The sequence below is a fragment of the Mustelus asterias genome, chromosome 10 (genome assembly GCF_964213995.1).
Source record: "Mustelus asterias chromosome 10, sMusAst1.hap1.1, whole genome shotgun sequence".
NCBI lineage: Eukaryota > Metazoa > Chordata > Chondrichthyes > Carcharhiniformes > Triakidae > Mustelus > Mustelus asterias.
The window spans coordinates 73,864,372-73,887,835 of record NC_135810.1 but is presented as its reverse complement, the minus strand read 5'-3'; the positions used below and the strand labels follow the sequence as shown (position 1 = coordinate 73,887,835).

The 23,464-nt window shown below is 42.3% G+C and overlaps 1 protein-coding gene across 1 annotated transcript in view; it reads left to right on the top strand.

The window, feature by feature from the left end:
• The window catches only part of LOC144499672 (TBC1 domain family member 8-like), an 86,751-nt gene that overhangs the window by 36,133 nt on the left and 27,154 nt on the right, over positions 1-23,464 (top strand). Inside the window, exons 5-9 of the mRNA XM_078221939.1 lie at positions 3,518-3,758; positions 10,056-10,263; positions 11,095-11,289; positions 19,513-19,683; positions 21,499-21,649. Coding sequence (XP_078078065.1) covers positions 3,518-3,758; positions 10,056-10,263; positions 11,095-11,289; positions 19,513-19,683; positions 21,499-21,649 — 966 coding nt within the window. The remainder of the gene's footprint in view (positions 1-3,517; positions 3,759-10,055; positions 10,264-11,094; positions 11,290-19,512; positions 19,684-21,498; positions 21,650-23,464) is intronic.

The window sequence follows — 23,464 nt, the reverse complement described above, 5'->3', positions numbered from 1 at the left end:
TCATCATTTTATAAACCTCTATTAAGTCTCCCCTCAGCCTCCTCCGCTCCAGAGAACAGCCCTTGCTCCCTCAACCTTTCCTCATAAGACCTACCCTCCAAACCAGGCAGCATCCTGGTAAATCTCCTCTGCACTCTTTCCAGCGCTTCCACATCCTTCTTATAGTGAGGTGACCAGAACTGCACACAATATTCCAAATGTGGTCTCACCAAGGTCCTGTACAGTTGCAGCATAACCCCACGGCTCTTAAACTCCAACCCCCTGTTAATAAAAGCTAATGATGTGGAGATGCCGGCGTTGGACTGGGGTAAGCACAGTAAGAAGTCTCACAACACCAGGTTAAAGTCCAACAGGTTTATTTGGTAGCAAAAGCTAACGCACTATAGGCCTTCTTCACAGCTCTATCTACTTGAGTGGCAACCTTTGGAGATCTGTGGATATGGACCCCAAGATCTCTCTGTTCCTCCACAGTCTTCAGAACTCTACCTTTGACCCTGTAATCCACATTTAAATTAGTCCTACCAAAATGAATCACCTCGCATTTATCAGGGTTAAACTCCATTTGCCATTTTTCAGCCCAGCTTTGCATCCTATCTATGTCTCTTTGCAGCCTACAACAGCCCTCCACCTCATCCACTACTCCACCAATCTTGGTGTCATCAGCAAATTTACTGATCTACCCTTCAGCCCCCTCCTCTAAGTCATTAATAAAAATCACAAAGAGCAGAGGACCAAGCACTGATCCCTGCGGCACTCCGCTAGCAACCTACCTCCAATCCGAAAATTTTCCATCCACCACTATCCTCTGTCTTCGATCAGACAGCCAGTTACCTATCCAATCGGCCAACTTTCCCTCTATCCCACACCTCCTCACTTTCATCATAAGCCGACCATGGGGGACCTTATCAAACGCCTTACTAAAATCCATGTATATGACATCAACTGCCCTACCTTCATCAAGACACTTAGTTACCTCCTCAAAAAATTCTATCAAATTTGTGAGGCACGACTTGCCCTTCACGAATCCGTGCTGACTATCCCGGATTAATCCGCATCTTTCTAAATGGTCGTAAATCCCATCCCTAAGGACCTTTTCCATCAATTTACCAACCACCGAAGTAAGACTAACCGGCCTATAATTACCAGGGTCATTTCTATTCCCTTTCTTAAACAGAGGAACAACATTCGCCATTCTCCATTCCTCTGGCACTATCCCCGTGGACAGTGAGGACCCAAAGATCAAAGCCAAAGGCTCTGCAATCTCATCCCTTGCCTCCCAAAGAATCCTAGGATATATTTCATCAGGCCCAGGGGACTTATCGACCTTCAGTTTATTCAAAACTGCCAGTACATCCTCCCTCCGAACATCTATTTCCTCCAGCCTATTAGCCTGTAACACCTTCTCTTCCTCAAAAACATGGCCCCTCTCCTTGGTGAACACTGAAGAAAAGTATTCATTCATCACCTCGCCTATCTGTACTGACTCCATACACAAGTTCCCACTACTGTCCTTGACCGGCCCTAACCTCACCCTGGTCATTCTTTTATTCCTCACATAAGAGTAAAAAGCCTTGGGGTTTTCCTTGATCCGACCCGCCAAGGACTTCTCATGTCCCCTCCTAGCTCTCCTGAGCCCCTTTTTCAGTTCATTCCTTGCTAACTTGTAACCCTCAATCGAGCCATCGGAACCTTGTTTCCTCATCCCTACATAAGCTTCCCTCTTCCTTTTCACAAGGAACCTACCTCCACCTCAACCTACCTCCACCTCAAAACTCGGCCATTTCCTCCCTGCCTGACAGGGACATACCTATCAAGGACACCCAGTATTTGTTCCTTGAAAAAGTTCCACTTTTCATTAGTTCCTTTCTCTGACAGTTTCTATTCCCAACTTATGCCCCCTAATTCTTGCCTAATCGCATCATAATTACCTCTCCCCTTGATAGCCCATTTATCAAAATGGGCTATCGATCCATTCCCAAAATGGTGAGTGGAAGGTATTTACCCACTCAGTGGGGTGGCGTGTTTTTCCTTGTTAAAAGCAACATCTCTTCCTCCATCCCTTTTTGGAATAAATTGCGATTTCCCTGTATTGACTACTTTAGCACTTTTGCAAAACCTTTTAGATTGTGTCTGCTATCTATCTATCTATCCCTCTTTTATACAACAACACAAATATTTTGTTTACAGCTTGTCATTACAAAGTACATGCAGTGGACAGGTAGGATAACCAAATGGCAAGATGTTGAATTTTGTTTTGGCGTTAATTAACTCCTTTTTCATTCAATAAGCCTCTGGCAAACCCTACTGTAGTTCTGCCTGAGTGCCATTTTGGTTCAGTTAATAACCCTGGTGCTTGTGAGCTAGAGAGCTATAGGTTACATTCTTTGCCACACTGGTGTAGCACTCCCTCTTAAAAGCCACCTCCACTTCCTCTGACCATTAAGTGGTGGGAAGACCTTGTAGGAAGAAGTGTGAGGGGTTTAGGGGAAGTTCATTCAGAATGGAACCTGGGTAACTGAAGGCATGTTGACAATTGAGTTGATGCACAAGAGGCTGCAATCGGAGAAATAGGAATGCTCTGGCTTGGGATGGTTTAATACTGGAGGAGATTGTATAACGCGAAAGTGGAGAGTACGTGGAAGGATTGAATAAGGTTGAGATTTCTAACTTGGAGCTTTTGGTCCACAATTTTACAGGCACCCCCTCCTACCTGCAAACCCACCACTGGGCGACTGCAGGAGTCTGCCCCATATTTGAGGTCATGACCTTGCATCAGGGTGATCTGAACCGTTGACACTGTTTTTGACTTCACAGATATTGCCGGACTTGCTGAGTGATTCCAGCATTTCTGTTTCTATTTCTAGATTCTGGCATCCGCAGTATTATGTTTTTGAATTTTAAAAGTGAGTTGGGCAAATACATGAGGATGAAGGATATATAAAGCAGCAGGAAAAAAAGGGATTAAACTTTTTCAAAGAGCCAGCATAGGTACAATGGGCCAAATGGCCACTTCCTATGTTGCAAACTTCTATGGTCATTATTGATTAATGAAGAATGGTGATGTTGGTGGGATAGGTCTCGCACTACAGTGTTTTAGGTGAGCTAAAATTTATGATGAGTGATGAATAGAAGGCTGATTAGGAGAGCTGCAATAAATAGCACAATGGCTGGATAGAAGTTTGTACTTGCATTTCCACCATGTAGTGAAGCTTTTAAACTTTGCGTTGGTATTGGGTAGATAAATTATATTTGAAGGCTTAATGATATGGTACTCTTGAGAAGAAGGTGTACTACGGATTCTAGTGCTAGTTCCAAACCGGATGAGATATATCCTTTTTTGAGGGAAATAACCCTAACTCTTTCCTAATCAGAAGGGAAAGATTGAGGCTTCAAGTAATGAAGTGTTATTGGGAAAACATCTGCAAAATACACCAGTCATTTTTAATTTGCCATTGTGACATACTTTTGTGCTTAAAGATGGGATCTGCATTACTGAATATTACATTCTCTTATTTAGTGAAACTCATTATCCCCTGGGCTGATGTGAAAAGACTAGAAAGGACTTCGAATACTCTTATCACAGAAATAGTTCGTGTGACCACACAAAGCAAAGAACGCGACTTCTCCATGTTCCTTAACATTGATGAAACATTCAGGCTTATGGAACTTTTGGCAGATGTGACTGTTCGAAGGTTGCTGGACAATGAGGCATTTGAATTGGATCCATCTCTACAAAAACCTACTCAAATTACAAAGAAGTAAGAAAATTCTATTTATTCTATATATCCTATGCTCAACTTTGGAAAATGTAGACACTACTTCTCAAAATAGTCTTAACTGTATTCTGTTTCAATTGCTTAATGTATAACCATTTTCTCTGCCTCCTTGTCTGATTTATTATTTAAAACTTAAATTTGGATCATTTTGCATCATTCCTGAATTAGTTTGCATACTTTCTGAAGCATTGAGCTGAGAACTTTATTCCAGTATAATGTCTCCTGTTGTGCAAGTGAGGCAATGATGGGACATTCTCGCAAGATGCTTTAAATACTGAATTAATCTGTATTTGAGCTTAACCTGGTATAAAATTAACTATACTGATTTCTTGGAGTTTAAATGTTATTTATCTATACAGTGTAAATGGTATTTCCAACCCTTGATCTTAATGATACCGCCCACTTCCTGGTATCTCGTTGTGCAGGTTGGTGGAAAGTGCTTCATGGTACCTTGCCTTTCGTTGTCCCTCTGCTAGCACTTGCTAACACGTGATAATTGAAACAGTTGGGATATAAAATTAAATCTGTACGAATGGTTAACAGTCTCAAATAGCTTGTGACAGATACAAGCTGCGTCTTGCAAATTGCAAGCTAGGACATCATTCAATGTTGTGGAGATGCCAGTGTTGGACTGGGGTAAGCACAGTAAGAAGTCTCAACACCAGGTTAAAATCCAACCGGTTTATTTGATAGCACAAGCTTTCGGAACACTGCCCCTTCATAAGAACATAAGAAATAGGAGCAGGAGTAGGCCATCTGGCCCTTCGAGCCTGCCCCGCCATTCAACAAGATCATGGCTGATCTGAAGCGAATCAGTTCCACTTACCCGCCTGCTCCCCATATCCCCTAATTCCCTTATCGATCAGAAAACTATCTACCCGTGATTTAAACATATTCAACGAGGAAGCCTCCACCACTTCAATGGGCAGAGAATTCCAGAGATTCACTACCCTCTGAGAGAAGAAGTTCCCCCTCAACTCTGTTCTGAACCGCCCCCCCTTTATTTTGAGGCTGTGCCCTCTAGTTCTGGTTTCCCTTCTAAGTGGAAAGAATCTCTCCACCTCTACCCTATCCAGCCCCTTCATTATCTTATATGTCTCTATAAGATCACCCCTCATCCTTCTAAACTCCAACGAGTACAGACCCAATCTGTTTAATCTCTCCTCATAAGCTACACCCCTCATCTCCGGTATCAACCTGGTGAACCTTCTCTGCACTCCCTCCAAGGCCAATATATCCTTTCGCAAATAAGGGGACCAAAACTGCACACACTACTCCAGTTGCGGCCTCACCAGTGCCTTGTACAGTTGCAGCAAGACCTCCCTGCTTTTATATTCTGTCCCCCTCGCGATAAAGGCCAACATTCCATTCGCCTTCTTGATCACCTGCTGCACCTGCAGACTGAGTTTTTGCGATTCGTGCACAAGGCCCCCCAGGTCCCTCTGCACAGTCGCACGATGTAATTTTTCTCCATTTAAATAATATTCCAATTTACTATTATTTCTTCCAAAGTGGATAACCTCACATTTGCTAACGTTATATTCCATCTGCCAGATCCTCACCCACTTGCTCAGCCTATCCAAATCTCTCTGCAGACTTTCCGCGTCCTCCACGCAATTCGCTTTCCCACTCACCTTCGTGTCATCAGCAAACTTGAATACCCTAGATTCAGTCCCCTCCTCCAGATCATCTATGTAAATGGTAAACAATTGAGGCCCCAGCACCGATCCCTGCGGCACGCCACTGGTCACCAACTGCCAACCAGAAAAGCACCCATTTATCCCAACTCTCTGCTTCCTGTTAGATAGCCAATCCCCAATCCACGCCAGCACCTTACCCCTAACTCCGTGTACCCCAATCTTCTGCAGCAACCTTTTGTGAGGCACCTTATCGAACGCCTTCTGGAAATCTAAAAACACCACATCCACCGGTTCCTCTCTGTCAACCGCACTAGTGACATCTTCATAAAAGTCCAGTAGATTCGTCAAACACGACTTTCCCTTCATGAATCCATGCTGCGTCTGCTTGATCGAACCATTCTTCTTCAGGTGCTCTGTTATTTCCTCTTTAATAATGGACTCTAGCATCTTCCCAACTACGGACGTTAAGCTAACCGGCCTGTAGTTACCCTCCTTTTTTAAACAGCGGTGTAACGGTAGCTGTTTTCCAGTCAGCCGGCACTACCCCAGAGTCCAGCGAATTTTGATAAATTACTACTAACGCATCTGCTATTACCTCAGCCATTTCTTTCAGTACCCTGGGATGCATTCCATCTGGGCCCGGGGACTTGTCAACCTTCAGTCCTATTAGTCTACCAAGCACCACCTCCTTAGTAACAGTAATTGTATGAAGGACCTCCCCTCCCACCAACTCTCGATCTCTAATATTCGGCAAACCATTTGTGTCTTCCACCGTGAAGACCGACACAAGGAACTTATTTAAAGTCTCAGCCATTTCCTCGTTTTCCACTATTAAATCCCCCCTCTCATCTTCCAAGGGTCCAACATTCACTCTAGCCACTCTATTCCTTTTTATATACTTGTAAAAACTTTGACTATCATTTTTTTATATTTTGAGCTAGTTTAGTTTCATAATCTATCTTTCCTTTCTTAATCGCTTTCTTAGTTTTTCTTTAAAGCTTTCCCAATCCACTAATTCTCCACTATTTTTGGCCACTCTGTACGCATCTGATTTTATTGTAATACTCTCCTTTATTTCCTTCGTTATCCACGTCCGGTTATCCTTTTTCTTACAGTCCTTCTTTATCATCGGAATATATTTTTGCTGAGTACTTTAAAAAATCTCCTTAAAAATCCTCCACTGTTCCTCAGCTGTCCTACCTACCAGTCTGCTCGCCCAGTCTACATTAGCCAATTCCACCCTCATCCTATCGTACTCCCCTCTGTTCAAGCAGAGGACACTGGTTTGGGACCCTACTTTCTCACCCTCCATCTGTATCAGAAATTCCACCATATTATGATCACTCATCCCAAGAGGATCCTTCACAAGAAGATCCTTAATCCTACCTGTCTCATTGCACAGAACCAGATCCAAGATAGCTCGCTCTCTCGTAGGTTCTGTAACATACTGTTCAATGAAACAATCCCGACAGCATTCCAAGAACTCTTCCTCAAGCCCTCCACGTCCAATTTGAGTCGACCAATCAATATGTAGGTTAAAATCCCCCATGATTATTGCCGTTCCACTTTTGCTCGCATCCATTATTTGCTTGTTTATAGCCCTCCCCACCTCTAAGCTATTATTTGGGGGCCTATAGACCACGCCTACCAGTGTCTTTCTCCCCCTACTATTCCTTATCTCCACCCACAACGATTTCACGTCTTGCTCCTTAGAGCCTGTGTCGTCTCTCACGACCGTCCTGATATTATCCTTTATTAACAAAGCTACCCCACCTCCTTTTTCTACTTGTCTATCCTTCCTAAATGCCTGATAACCCTGTATATTCAGTTCCCAGTCCCGGTCACCCTGCAACCACGTTTCTGTGATGGACACTAGATCATATTCATTTGTATGTATTTGTGCCATCAACTCATTTACTTTGTTTCGAATGCTTCGTGCATTCAGGCAAAGTGTCTTTATGCCAGCCTTTATCTGGACCCAGTTTGTTGAAGCGCTACTAACATCTCCCAAGCCCTCTCCTCCTTTAGCTAGTTGTTTATTCACTATACTCCTGGCATTAGAGTAGACACCTCTCAATCCTATGGTCTGACCTCTCCCCTTCCCTGTTCCCAGTCCACCTGCCCTCTTGCACTGCCTATAACCCTTCTCTGTTTGCGAGCTACCTTCCTCACTCTGTCACGTCGCTTTGATCCCCTCCCCCCAACCTATCTAGTTTAAACTCTCCCCAGTAGCCTTAGCCAACCTTCCTGCCAGGATATTGGTCCCCCTGGGATTCAAGTGCCACCCGTTTTTAGAATACAGGTCACACCTGCCCCTAAAGAGGTCCCAATGGTCCAGGAACCTGAATCCCTGCCCCCTGCACCATTCCCTCAGCCACACATTCATCCTCCACCTCACTCCATTCCTTTCCTCACCTTCCCGTGGCACAAGCAGCAATCCCGAGATTACTACCTTTGCTTTCCTCCTCCTCAGCTGTCTCCCTAATTCCCTATACTCTTTTTTCATGTTCCCTTCCCCCTTCTTACCCACATCAGCGGTACCAATATGTACCGCTACCTCCGGCTCCTCTCCCTCCCACCTCAGGATTTCTGGGACTCGCCCAGCGACATCCTGGATCCCAGCCCCAGGGAGGCAGACCACCATACGAGACTCCCGCCTGCCTCCGCAAAATCGCCTGTCCGTCCCCCTGACTGTCGAGTCCCCGATTAATACCGCCTTCCTCCTCCTTTCCTTAGCCCTCTGAGTTACAGGGCCGGACTCCACCCCGGAGACACGGCCACTGCTGCTTCCCCCAGATGGGCTGTCCCCCCCCAACAGTACTCAGACAGGAGTACTTGTTATGTAGGGGCACTTCCACCGGGGTGCTCTCAATCACCCGTGTTTTACCCTTCCTGGCTGTCACCCACTTGGCCTCCTCCCGTGGCCCTGGTGTGACCACCTGATGATAGCTCTTGTCTCTCACCTCCTCATTCTCCCTCACCTGCCTAAGATCGTCAAGCTGCAGTTCCAGCTCCCTAACACGGGCCCTCAGGAACCGCAGCTCGACACACCCCTCACAGATGTGGATGTCCGGGAGGCCAGGTGCCTCCAGGACCTCCCACATACTGCACTGCGAGCACCACACTGGCTTTACACTCATATTTCACCCTTTCTTCCAAGGTACACAGAGAAAAGTAAATTATAAATAAAAAAAGAAACTCACCCTTGCTCGCCCTTTCTGCCTAAGCCCGTTGAGCCAAGGCCCCTCAGTTCTCACTCAGCTCCCTCTCACTCCGCTGCCCGCTCCCAACGCTGCCCGTTAGATAGTGGGGCCTGCCTTTTAAACCTCCCGTGCACTAAAAAAAACTCAAAAGACCCTTCCCAGTAAACCCCGCGGCCACTGCTGGTTTCGCGCCAAAATTTAAAAATAATTAAATAAATAACTAACACCCGCGAAAAAGTACTTTAAATTAAATCTTACCCCAAAAATCCTGTCACCAGTCGCACCTCTTTGTTGATTTGTTGCATCATCATCTTAACCCCCTCTCCACTCTCATTGTCTGTACCTTTAAGAGTCAGTTACCTGTAAAGACTCGCATTCCAACCATTATTTTGCAAATTGAGTTTGTGTCTATATATGCCCTGTTTGTGAACACAACTCCCACTCACCTGATGAAGAGGCAGTGCTCCAAAAGCTTGTGCTACCAAATAAACCTATTGGACTTTAACCTGGTGTTGTGAGATTTCTTACCATCATTCAATGTGCCAGGTCTGTTTGACAGGTGTCCAGTGATTTAAGCTGTAATGTGAGGTTGGCAACAGGTGAGTAAAGTGGGCGTCTCTAATCGACATCCATAGCTGCAAAGAAACTGCTCCCTTCCTGGAGTTGAATACTTGTATGCCTCTATCCCATAGGTGGGGAGCTTCTGCTCAAAAGCCGGGAATGTTAATTGATATAGGCTTCCCAACCTCCAGGAATGACTGGTACTAATGGGACCTATGTCTCGAATGTTGTCTCCAGCAGCCCTAGAGATCATTGGATTATGCAGTGCCCACTTGCTGGGTATATGCATGTGTATGCCAGTTATTATCAGATCAGAGTTACCAATTGTGTCTGTGGCAGTTGAATCACCTGTCAATATTGTCAGGACTCTAACGAATTAATGTGGGGTAAAAATTGTTTGATCTAGAAAAGATACCAGAACCTGGAAACGTTGATCTGTGACCTTTTTCAATGAAAGACCACCGTCTTGGTTTATAACTTGCCATCTAAAATGAGTTTTCTAGTTAAATTAAACTAGTTGGGGGCAGCACGGTGGCATAGTGGTTAGCACTGCTGCCTCACAGCGCCAGGGACCTAGGTTCAATTCCAGCCTCGAGTCACTGTCTGTCAGGAGTTTGCACATTCTCTCTGTCTGCGTAGGTTTCCTCCGGGTGCTCTGATTTCCTCCCACAGTCCAAAGATGTGCGGGTTAGGTTGATTGGCCATGCTAAATTGACCCTAGTGTCAGAGGATTAGCAGGATAAATATGTGGGGTTATGGGATTTAGGCCTGAGTGGAATTGTGGTCAGTGCAAACTTGATGGGCCAAATGGCCTCCTTCTGCACTGTAGGGATTCTACGGTTTGTAACCTGTGCCTTCTGTTCATTTTGCTACAGGGATCTTGAAGCTAGAATGCAGAATGAGTATTTCCGGGCTTGTTTTAGGCTCCCACGAGCAGAAAAGTTGATTGTGATAGTGGACTGTTTCCTGTGGACGCCATATGACCAACGCCACACTGCGGGGAAACTGTATATCTCCGACAATTACATCTGCTTTGCCAGCAAGGAGGAATGTAGCTGTTATGTAATCATTCCACTTCGAGAGGTACTGGACTCTAGTATTGAGACACTAAATGTTTTGCCTTGGTCAACTCTGGGCTGAATTTAGAGTTGCATAGTCCAGAAAATATTTGTGCACGTATCTAAAATATATTATTTACATAAACCGGTTTAAGATTCCTGAATAGATATCAATACAAAAACTGCTTTTGCCCTCCCGTTGCCAAGAAACTTTGCTTGGAAAAGGAATTATTGTTTTCTCTGGTTCTGTAAAAGTTCTTAAAACTGCCATCTTGGGAGTGCAAGAGTGGCTGTTGTGGCCCACTGAACTGAACCCTCTGCAAACAACCCAGCACTGGCAAGAGTCCTTGCTTAGTTTTCTAGTCCAGCAAACCTGTTTTTGGAGTTTTGCCCTGCCTGGTACTGAAATCGGCTAGTATCAGTTACGAGTTGGTTTTATTTTTCATTTGTTATTTGCATAACTATCCAGGGAGTGTGCCCCCACTTCAGGTCTGTGTATTAATAAACAAAGAAAATTATTTCCTTCTGACCTTGTTTGAAGAACACCTGTTGCTTTATGATTAATGAACAACAGAAAGCATTATTTTTTTTACTGACCTCCATTTGAAGTTGCTTTATGACGGAGTTGCAATGTGAGCCAAAATTGTTGCTTTGCTTCCTCCTCAACCATACCCTCAAACTTACTGGTGAAGGAGGGCGTGTTTGGTGGAAACACTTGGAGAATATTTGAGGCAGTTGAATGTTGGAATGAGATTTCACTTTTGGTCAGTTCCTTTTGAATTTTCTTTTCTTGGCAGCAGATTCCCAGCAAGACAGCACAATTCCTCAATAAATGATGTTTGTCTTACATTGACAGGTGGTTACTGTGGAGAAGATGGAGGACACTACTCTCCTCCCCAATCCAATTCTTGTTGGCGTTAAAAGCAAGCGGGTATTTCAATTTACAGAAATTAAAAATAGGGACCACCTCGTGCAGCAACTAAGCAATCGGCTTCAGTTTTTAAAAGGTGGAAAGCCTAGCTGCCACGAGGAACCTAGAGCTGGAGAGAAGGTACTGTTACTTTTTGCATTTAATGTTAATGGTTGCGTGTAACACTGAATTGAGAACTATTCTGAAGTACAAGTTACAGTTTAGCCAAAAAAAATACTTTATCTCAAAGTTATCTAATAAAAACTGAAGTGCTGAAAATACTCAGCAGGTCTGGCAGCATCTGTGGAGAAAGAAACCAAGTTGACGTTTCAGGTCACTTGAGTATTCCCAGCAGTTTCTGTTCCTATTTAAATTCTGTTTTTTTTAAAGTAACCAGAAACTCCATTTCCTAAGCTGTCATTTAGTGGATAAGTGCTCCATGTGGCGTAGTACCCAGCCAGGGAGATTAGCAAAATCCTATCGATTAATCTCCATTAGAAGAGCAGCAGAAACACTGCTCCCAGGGCTAAGAAGGGACAAAACCATTTGTTGAGCCTCCGCCAGTGGAAAGTATAGGATTGGTGGCTGTGTGTACTGGATCAGGTTTGACTCTGACTTCTAGTCCTTGTTGTGTCTCCAACTCGGATTCTGTTGCTCACTCCTATACACTCTAAACCCTTTTTCTTCCTGCTCCCTGTCGCCCAAATCAGAGATTTATCTTGGCACCAGATGAAAATTAACCATTTGTGAGGTATTGGAGGTTCACTAAGTCATTACATTGATGTCCGCGCATGAGGTGCAGTTGAAGGGGAAAAGTGATTCACTTTTAGAACTGTGGATCTTAAGTGCTTTGTTACTGAATATTTAGCTGAGAGTAATTTGATCCAGGACACTAACTTATTCTGTATGATCATTTAAACTATCATTTTCAAAAATTACCCAATACAGTATTCAAAAATGAAATCTATTGCTCAACCAGCAGAAATGTTGGTTGACAAATGTAGTGCACCCTGGCAACGTAGGAGTGAAGTGTTTGACTATAGGGTCCATGGCAGCTTATGCCTATTTTTTGGTTTGAGTTGTGTTTTTCTGGTTTATGAATTATGTTAACGTGAGTGTATTTTAACTAAAAGATTCATTTCTTGGCAGTAAATTGATGCTAACGGCAGAGAGGGGGCGAAAAGCCTGTAATTGTAGTGAAAAATCATTTTTTCATATGCAGAGGACTGGAAAATGTATTTGATATCCTAGTAAGTGGTGGAGGAATGCACAGTCATGTGGTCAGAGAAAAGATTACTAAAGATTATGGTCCTGTACACAGATGGCCAACATCTACTCCGACACAACTAATTCCGGTAAGTGAAGTTTTTTAATATACCCATGACAATATTTGTAAGTTCTTCTACAATTTGAAGTTAGTAAAGATCTTGTAAAACTAGCAAATTCATGCCTAGTCATTTGTTGTAGTTGAAATTAAGATTTTCTTGTCTTATGGAATATTTAATCAAGATTCAAATTATTTTTCCCTCTTTCCACAGGTTCATGCCAATGACACTTGTTTTTTGGGCAGAAAAATAAGTGGAGAAATAAATCCTATTCACCAGACACGTCTTGACATCTTGGACAGGATCTTCTTCAGGGCCATGAACAAAATTGAGTAAAAAAGGGATCGCCACCCAATGAGCAGATTGTTTTCTCTTCCAACCCCTCCCCCCCCCCCCCCCCCCCCCCCCCAAAACTCCCAAATTGTGGGGGGGAAGAATGCAGTCGCTGGATATCCAAGCATTATACTGCAATCCTTGTGTGGATGCATGATGGGATTGCCTGCACCTAGTTGGCAGGACGGGTTGGCTTTTCAGTTCATCAATTAGTCTGCTTCTTGTAGATATAGGATGCTGGTGATGGAGCTTCATATTGTGCTCTTAAATCTCTGGCTGAGAGGCCATCATCCAATGCAAGTGCTGATGATCTTTCAGGCCGCCATATGAGATCAGTGTGAGTCCTCCCAAGTTATTTTGTATAAACAGGACAAATGTACAGTTTGCAATGATATTCCAAGAATGTGTCCAAGTAATGCTGTGTAATGATCAATGCAGATTTTGAAATAAAACACTTGGTGAAATTTATTTTTACTGGCTTGATAGCTTTATTTTCACTCTGACATCAAGGGGATAGAATAGATCACCATTTATCCATTGTGCTTAAAATAAATGAATGGTGTGATTTGATGGCCATTGACAGCTATCACATGGAAATGGGCATTTGGACAGATGGTATTAAAATAGGTTCATATATATTTTACTGTGTTTGTTTGACAATGCTGTGATAGCATTTTGCATCTCATAAGGTGGCAGACTAATTTTGTCTAAATATTTCGTGTGCTTTGCATTCTGACCGTTCAAGTTAAAACTAATTGCACAATATCTGAGTTACCAAAAATGTTTTAAAAACTAAAACTACTCAACTTCCTTAGTTGATGAATATAAAGAAGGGGGAGATGGGGATGCTTGGTGGAAGAGGTTGTGGAGAGGGAACCGGTCACTGGTGACTTTTGTGGAATCTGCAGTGTATAACTAAGCCAGATCCCACCACACTGGCAGTCCTGTATACAAATAGAACAAAGTATTATCAGGTGAATTTCAAATAACCATACTCTGAAATTAGTCTTTGCTCGGAAAGATTTGTATTGTATGTGTCCAGGTTCCAAAGTGCTTTCCTTTTGCTTGTTGATCTTTTGTTTAATATTATCTGTGTAACTGATTAATATTCCCTATTCATTGTCCAAGTGCTATTATTAATTCCATTGGCACAAGCCTGTGTTTGAATAAAATCTTGACACTGCTTAAGTAAAGTTGCTGCATTCCAATGTCAGCTTGATCCAAGTGGTAGCACCCTCACCTCTGTCCGAAGGTGTCACCTCTCCTGATGTCGAGCACATAATCTAGATGCTCCCTCCCCCTCCCCCGTAATACTAAAAGTGCTGTATTGTCAGAGGTACCTTTCCATGGCTGAGATGTGAAACTGATGTCCCATCTGCCTGTTCTAAGAATTTAGCTAGATATTAATACATCTCATTTGTCTCGGTCAGCATTCTTCCTTCACCTTTTTTGTTGTTTTTGGAATCTTGCTGTCTGAGGAATGGCTGATCACTTCCAGATCATTACTATGCTGGGGCTTGTTTGAAAGGCCTGCCTTGGTTCTCTCAGACTTCTCCCAAGTTGTTTTACTAAACATTAGACCCTCTAGTTCTCTCCTCTCATCCTGACTTATCCTCAATGGCCTCTCATCCTCCATGCCAATGCCCAGTCATCACTCTGTAGCCCTATTCCAGCTTGGATCCAATCCATGCCCCCACTATTTTCACTTGCACCCTCCATGCCAATTTGCCCATTGTCCATCACAGACAGACCTCAGGAGTCATGTTGAGATGAAATATTATAATATTTTAAATAATTTTTACTTCACTATATAAAAATACGCAATTGTTCATTACAGTCCAATCAATACATTTAAATTCTGTCCATACTTAATCACATACATCCCCTCAGCAAAGATAACTGAACTTCTAATAACCTATTTCATTTGTCAATCAAACTGTGAACTTGCAGCACCCCATTGTGTTAATTGTTGTGGAAAACAGTCAAGCATTGCTAATGCGACAATGATAGTATTGAGGGTTGTGACCACAAACAGCTATTGAAATTGCTAGAACAGATTTTTTTTTTTCCCAGCACTATCATAGACAGGTGTTCATGTTTAAAGGGTTGGCCATTTAAATAACTTGACAGTTCTGCAGTCCTTGTCTTTTCATCATGACCATTTATAACTTCTCTAAAGATTCATAACTCCAATTTATGGGTTAAGGCTCTTGCTGTGACAAAAATGGAGTCTGTTTGAACTCCAAGTTCAAATAGTCATGCTGAGTTTTGAATTCCCAACTTCCATGTGGGAAGTTCAGAAGTAGTAACTCAAATTCCATGCCAGTACAATCGGTCTTCAATATTGCAATATTTGCTGCTGAGCAAGGTATTTGGAATTGTGTGTAGACCAGGTTGACAGTCAGTTCAGTAGTGAAGGAACGCTTCATTGTTGTGGGTGCTGTCTTTAGGCAGAGATATTGACAGTCCTGGTGGTTTGTCTGCTCAAATGCACATATAGATCCATTGGTAATATTCAAGAAAAGCAGAGAATTCTGATGTCCTGCCTGATGTGTATCCATCATTCAACAACACTAGAAAAAATTAACTGGCAAACTATCTTAATTGCAGGACCTTTGCAATGAACAAATTGACTATCCTGTTTCTGTGTATGCAGTGGATACACTTTAGCTGTAATGTGGTTTGGAATTTTCTGAGAAAGTGATGGGTCTTGTGTGCAAGTGGTGCAGGGGGTAACATACAAGCATGGATAGACAATTGGCAGGCTGGCAGAAAATAGAGTATGCATAAATGGGTCTTTTTTTTATTGGCAAAATGTGACAAGTGGAGTCCCATAGGGTTCTGTGCTGGGGCCTCAACACTTTACAATTCATATGAATGACTTTGATTAGGGAAGCGACGGAATAGTAGCTAAATTTTAAGTTGGTGCAGACCGGTGGGAATGTATGTAGTGAAGACAGCATTTGGAGATGGATATAGATAGGATGGGCAAAAATCTACAGTTGGAGTATAATATGGGAAGATGTGAAGCAGGAGTTGAATCTCGAGTCTTCTAATCCGTAGTCAAACATGTCATTCATTGCACCACCAGCCAACATTTGGCAAGAGAATCACTTCGGTAAGAAGAATAAAAGGGCAGAGAACAGCTGCAGAATTCCAAGTGGTAGAGGGATTTGGGTATCCTGGTGTATGAGTCACAAATGCTAGTACACAGGTACCACAAGTAATTAAGAAGGCTAATGGAATGCTATCCTTTATACAGCGCATTGGTGAGACCACATCTTGAATACTGTGTGCAGTTTTGGTCTCCTTATTTAAGGAAGGATGTAAATGAGTTGGAGGCAGTTCAGAGGAATGAGCGGGTTGTCTTATGAGGAAAGGTTGGATAGACTGGTGTTTTTTTCCACTGAAGAGAGAGATGGCTTGATTGAAATATACAAGTTCCTGAACAGTCTTGACAAGGTGGATGTGGAAAGGATATTTCCTCTTGTGGCTGAGTTCAAAACAAGCAGACACTGTTATAAAATTAAGGGTCACCCTTTTAGGACAGATGAGAATGCATTTGAGGGTTGTATAACTTCAGAACGCTGCCTCAGAAGGTGGTGGTGGCTGGGTTACTGAATATTTTTAAGGTGGAGGTTGATAGATCCTTAGAACCATGTAATCCCTACAGTGCAGAAAGAGGCCATCTGATCCATTGAGTCTGCACTGACTGTCCGAAAGAACATCCCACCTAGGCTCTGCCCTATCCCTGTAACCCCACGCCTTGCATCTTTCGACTGTGGGAGGAAACTATAACACCCAGAGGAAACCTGTGCAAACTCCACACAGTCACCTAAGGTTGGAATTGAACCCGAGTCCCTGGCACTCTGAGGCAGCAGTGCAGCCCCCGTGTCATCTTGCTGCCCATAAAAAAAATTTTTTTCCTGGAACTTATCAACTATTTTTAAAATGCTCACATCAAAGCAGGAGTTGAATCTTGGAGTCTTCTATCTGCATAGCGCACAAGAAACAATACTTTTCACTGTATACTAATACATGTGACAATAATAAATCAAATCAAAAAATTCTGATTTCATGGTCAATCAAATGTGTTACCCATTTCACCACCAGCCAACATTTTGCAAGAGAGTCAAAGGTAAATAGGAATTTAAAATTCAAAGCACACACAGATCAGTCATGGACTTGTTTAATGATGGAGCAGGCTCGAAGGGCTAAATGGCCTTCAGCTCTGTTTGTCAGTAATTTGCAATGTGGACTCATTCCAATTGTATCCAAAATAGCTACTGATAGTGAGGGCGAGCATTACTGAGAGAATTGTGAAGAGGAGAAAGCATTGAAGATGTACATTTATTGCTATTAACTCGCACCTAGCTTCTGAAATGAGCATTTCATGTCATGTAGTACCCTTAGCAGGAACTCTGTTTATAGATATGCTAAAATTATTGTTGGCTCAGGTCTTCCCAGGATACTGGCTTTCCTGTCTCCATTTGTGGCTGTCCTTAAACTCCTGAGTGGAGACAATTTGCAACAATTACACATAACCCAGACTGTCGGGAGTTTCCATAGGCACTTGGGAATTCTGTGACGGAGACCCCGAGATGTTCTATGTACAAACTTGAACCAGGAAATCCTTACTCCAGGGCAAAGTGCCATTTTTCTTGAGAGGTTTTAAAAAGCAAAGTAGCTGTATTTTCAAGTTTGGTTTTAATGCACTTAAAACTAAGCACCCAACTTGGTCGGTGCAGTTGTAGCACAAGTCTCTGTCATTGTTGGAGGTGGCCAATAAATAAACCTTAATCAAATAGTCAAACTCTTGCTATGCTTAGTGCTGGAAACCAGCCAGAAGCTTCAAGTGTTCATATCTCCTTTAATTGGTGTTTTTGAAATCTAGAGAGTCCTTTGAGCCATGCATTTTGAAAGAGAGCTCTTTTAGTCAAGGTAAAACTTACAAAAATCACCAAGAAACATGAAAGCTCTCGAGGGTGTGGTTTGTGAAATGCCAATTTACCATACTCTGGCTGAGATATGTGCATAGCGTTTACAGCATAAAGACAGGTCATTAGGCATGATTGATTTCTGCTGGTGATGATCCAATTCATCAAGCCCCACTTGACTTCTATCAGCATACCTTTCCATTTCTTCTCATGTACTTCTCTGGCTTCCCCTTAAATACATCAGTGCTACTCACTACAACCACTCCCTGCTGTACTAGGTTCCACATTCTTATTGAAACTTGTAAGATTCTGTGGGGGCTTGGCAGAGTAGATACTGAGAGGATGTTTCCTCTATTAACGGAATCTAGAATTGGGTCAGTTTAAAAATAAGGCCTTTCCCATTTAAGACTGGCATGAAGAATTTCATCTGTTGAAGGTTGTTGATTGTTTGAAATTTCCTTGCCCAGTGAGCAGTGACGGTTGGGTCATTGAATGCATTCAATGCTGAGATTTTGATTGGCAGATTTGCGATTGACAACTGACTCCAGGGTTATGGAGTCAGGCAGACACGTGGAGTTAAGGCCACTATCAGATCAATGATGATCTTATTAAAGTAGGAATGTAGGTAACTGGTTTAAGAGTCCAAAAAAAGTCAATTGTATGTGGATCCTGTGGGTTGATCATTTGGATAGTTTGGGACTGGGCTTGATGGTTATTCCACATTCTAAGTTGAGATGATTGAAATGGTTTACAGATTCCTATCATCAGCAGCTGTTGAGTTGATTTTTAAAATGTCCCCTGCAGCATGTGACTGGTTTAACAGCCAGGGTATAAGCTTACAGGATGGCTGGAGAGAGAGAGTGCCATTTCTGGGTCTTTCTGACCCTGCACTCCAACTATCTCTAACTGGCCTGGAGAAAAGCAGTTTCTTAAAACAGAGGGTTGTGTTGCTCATCACGTAATCTCCTCTTACAAACTGACCAATTACCTAAACATGGTCATAGCAAGTTGATTCCAGGCCCATTGTTTAGAAATGATTAGATAATGACTGGAGGAATTTCCTTCTCAGCCAATGTCCATTGTCTAAAGGGATTGCTAATGGCTGATTACACAGGTGATATGATTGTTTTGTGAATGTTTCAGGAGATGAGTCATTCAAACCCATCTGAGTTGATTATCTCCGGTGGCTTACTTGTAGACAGCCTTCCATATTAATGGCTTTGGAATTTGTAGGGTACAACTATGCAAAGGTTTGCACATCTACAAAATGCTCTTTTAAATCCATTTAAAAATGCTGTTCGACCTTTTTACTAATTTGATGGTTTCAGCCCAGTCAATAAGTAGTCATTTCAGTATAAAGCATGGGTTTTATCACAAGAAAGAAAGCAAAATATAGGGGAAAAAATATCAAGTTAAGAGAAAATAGCAGATTTAAAAAAAAACAAAATAGGATGAACAAGCTGTAAATTTTTCCAATATTGAGTGAATTGGTGAGGAACCAGGTGAGCATGGCTTTGGGAGGTGGAAGACAACTCAGCAACTTGTTGATTTCAGCATTTAATTGCGAATGTGTGGTTGCAGGAATTTTGGCTGACTTTTACTTTAATAATGGTGAACGCCAGTGGTCTCAACATTACTTCTACAACAGAATCCAAGTTTCCTACAAATAGAACACAAAAGACAGTTGGAAAATTCTTTTAAGATGCGAATTATGTGAAATGAATGAATAGCTGTTTAAAAGCATAATAATTAAATCCAATGTGTTTTAGGTCTCCTCAGAATCTTCAGGATGTCCTGAAGAAATCTGTACAACTAACGCAGCACTAGATTCACTCGTGAATAACTCGAGTATCAAAAAAGAGCCTCGGCATTCATTGAACTCCGAGGCTTTAATGGCACTCTTTCACATGACTGAACCTGGAAGTGCAAATTCCACAATGGTAAGTAGACAAAAAGATTCAGTTCATGTTTCTTTTAAATTTTATTCTTTATGTACTTTCTCATCCTGGCTGTAGCATTTTGTAATTTATAATGCTGTTACTGCAAACTCCGCCTGAGACTAGATGGTGTTAATTTCACGTTTATTTTGATAATGAACCTATCCATTCATGCACGCTTTATTAATACATTGTTGCTAGGACTCTTGATACAATTGATGAATCGTAATGGAACTGCCTTCCCTCTTTAAATTGAACCTGTAAATCCAGAGACAATAGGTTATCTTTCATACTTGAGTTATAGTGTGGATGCACTGTATACCGGATGTTGGACCCAGTTGCATGTCCCACTGTCACCTCAGCAAAAATCCAGTGACTCATCAGTTACTGTAATTTCTATGATTTGTGGTTTAGCGCCACAGACCAATGTTGTCCTTTAATACATTGTAAAATAGCTCATTTGTTCATATATAAATGTTCATAGTCTGTGTGGAGTATGCATGTTGTCCCTGTGTCTGCATGGTTTTCCTCTGGGTGCTCTAGTCTCCTCCCACAATCCAATGATGCGCAGGTTAGTTGGATTGGCCATGCTAAATTGCCCCTTAGTGTCCCAAGATGTGTAGGTTAGGTGGATTAGCCATGGTAAATGTGCACGGTTACAGGGATAGGGTGGAGGGGAGGGCCTGGGTTAGATGCTCTTTCGGAGAGTTAGTACAGACCCGATGGGCAGAATGGCCCCTCTTTGCACTGTAGGCATTCTATAGTTTTATGGATCTAAATCTAAACTTTGAGCACTCCACTGACAGTCGGAGACAGATTTATGATTAAGGAAGATAGTTTTGCTGTAACTCATTCAGTCATTAAATGGCTCATATAGTTACAATAAGTATGAGGTTTCTTGGAGAAGAAAAAGGAAATCCTCTTGTGGAGAATGAAGAATTAATGACACTAAAAATTTTACTTTCCTCTATTTTCACACAAGGTGGATGAGAGAAAATGATGCAATGTTTTAATTCTCTTGGGTGAAGGTAATAAGGGGTATGGAGATACAGTGGGTGAATGGAACTGAGGTACTGATTGGTCATGATTGAATAGATTAGCAGAACATGCTCATTAGGCTGAATGGCCTTCTCTTGTTTCTGTGTTCCGATGTAATTACACGGGAAAATTGTGAAATTCAAATTGGAAAAGATATTGAGCTTGCCAACTTATGGAAGTCTAGAGGCTCTGATCTTTCCAACATTCTTAGGTACAGAAGAGAATTGTAGGGTTGCCAACATGACATCTAACTTCAGAGGCAACAGCACCTCCTTGTACCACAGCGTAAAGGGGAATGGATGTCAGGAAACCTTGCGAGGGTCCCATTTGTTACTGCCAAGGTGTTTGTTTGAGTGGACAGATGGTGGAAAGAATAAGCAGGTTTCAGTAAATGCTAAGGTGAAACCAACTTCTGTTGAAGTATGGTGTCAATGCACTCTTCCACTATAAATTTGCCCAAAGGTGATTATTCTTTTCCTTTCAAGGCAGAAATAAAATCGCTGAACAATTGGAGGCATCAATGTAATTGAACTCCATTTTATAAGCCGTGGTGAGACATTGCTCTTATCAGAAGAGGGAAAAACTACATTTTTAAACTGTGATCTAAAGATTGTAACTCTTTAACATTTTTATGTAACATTGTGATAAATTACCTCAAAATGTCTGCATTCCCAATAATATTTCCATTGATTATATGAGCTTTGCAATCTCTATAAAAGGGCAGTTAGACAAAGTCTACTACTTAAATTACTTCTAAGTAATGGTGGATTGTATCTTTAGGGAAAGGAAGATGTGAAAAATCAATTGTGGTACGATCATTTTGTGGAATATGGCCGCACCGTCAGTATATTTCGGACTGAGAAGATAAGAAAACTGGTTGCAATGGGAATTCCAGAATGTCTTCGAGGAGAGCTCTGGCTTCTCTTTTCAGGTGTGTATTCAGAAAGTTGTGACAATTTAACTCTGTTATAGGTGAGTCCAGTTAAGTGCTTGGTTCAGTGGTTGAATCAGAAGGTTGAAAATCCCACTCTAGGAATTGAGCAGTACGGGAGTGCTGCAGTTTGTTGCTGGCGCGACATTTCGGGTGAAATATTAAACCAAGGCGCCATCAGTTTATTCAAGTGGATGGAAAAAGGTTCTGTGACACGTACAAAGCCGAGCAGGGAGTTCTATGTTGTAGCAAGCTTTCATCCATTAACCAATATCAAAACAGATTAACTGGACACTCATCTTATTACTGTGTGATCCAGCTCCATGAATATTGGCAGCCATGTTTTCTGAAAAAAAAAAGTGATTACATTTTTTTTAAAAGTTACTACATAGTTACCTGGTTACTCCCTCTTCATTTTTGGAAAAAAAGGTAATGGCCATGAAATTCTGATCCATAGCACCATTGGTGATGGCACTTTGGAAGCCGTTGCCCTCCTAGAGGTGCACACTGTGCCATCAGTTGCTTCCAAAGCATGCATTTATTTCATTCGTGTGACAAGGGCGTCACTGGCTGGGCCAGCATTTATTGCCCATCCCTAACTGCCCTCCATTTCAGAGGGGATTTGAGAGTCAACCATTTTGCTGTGGCTCTGGAGTCACATATAGGCCAGACCAGGTGAGGACAGCAGATTTCCTTCCCCAAAGGACATTTGTGAACCAGATGGGTTTTTCCGACAATCGACAATGGTTTCGTGGTCATCCGTCGATTCTTAATTCCAGATTTCTTTTTTACTGAATTTAAATTCCACCATCTGCTGTGGTGGGATTCGAACCCGGGTTCCCAGATCTTGCCCTGGGGTCTCTGGATTACTAGTCCAGTGACAATACCACTAGGCCACCACCTCCCTATTGCACCACCTTCACTATGGTGTTTGCATGGGAGCAACTGAACTGATTTTATCTTGCCATCACATGCCAACCAGCTGATGTGATGCCCATTTTCCAATTTTGGATCATGTAGATCCATTCAGCGAATTTACATGCCACTCTCAAAAGGGCAAGCATTCAGCTGCAAGTTGTGTTCCACACGAGTATCATTCAAAGGGCCAGGCACCCAATTTGAAGGTAAGGTGATTTTGAAGAAGTTCTCCTGTTGCAAAATCTCTGGAACTAAACTGGAATGTTTTTGGAAGTGTTGTGGTGTGTGTCTGGATGTGACAGGGAAGTGTTGCTGCATCTTCACTGTCTGCTCAAAGGCTACAACAGATTAGGTTCAGTATTTGATTTGTGATCAGAGATATAAGGAAATGACTATGAATTATGTAGGTATGAGAAACTGGAAGGGAGCACCAGAAGAACTTCCAACAGGTATGAGCTTCTTGCAGCCTGTGTAGGTGAGAGTGGGAACTGCAAACAGAATAAGCAAACTGACCACAGCACCATGGTACAGGGTGCTACTCATGTTGGACTGGGGGGGTGAGGGGGATTGTAAAAATGAAACATCATAGCTGAAGTGGGGGACATAGTTGAAGTATAGTTAGAGGGATATGTACCATTCTCTGCAACTGGGAGTGAGAGTCCAGAAGGCTTGATTGCCTGTCTGATGTCATGGATTATTTTCTCCAGGCTGGTGAGAAAGTTTGAATGAGAGAGAAAGGATTTGGTTGTCATGGTTTATGTGGCTAGGAATGACATTGAACTAAGAAAGATGTTATACATGATCTGGGAGCAACTTGGGGCTAAATTTAAAAGCAGAAACACAAAGATAATGGTCTGTGGATTAGTACGTGAGGCATGAGCAAATTGGCACGGGGAA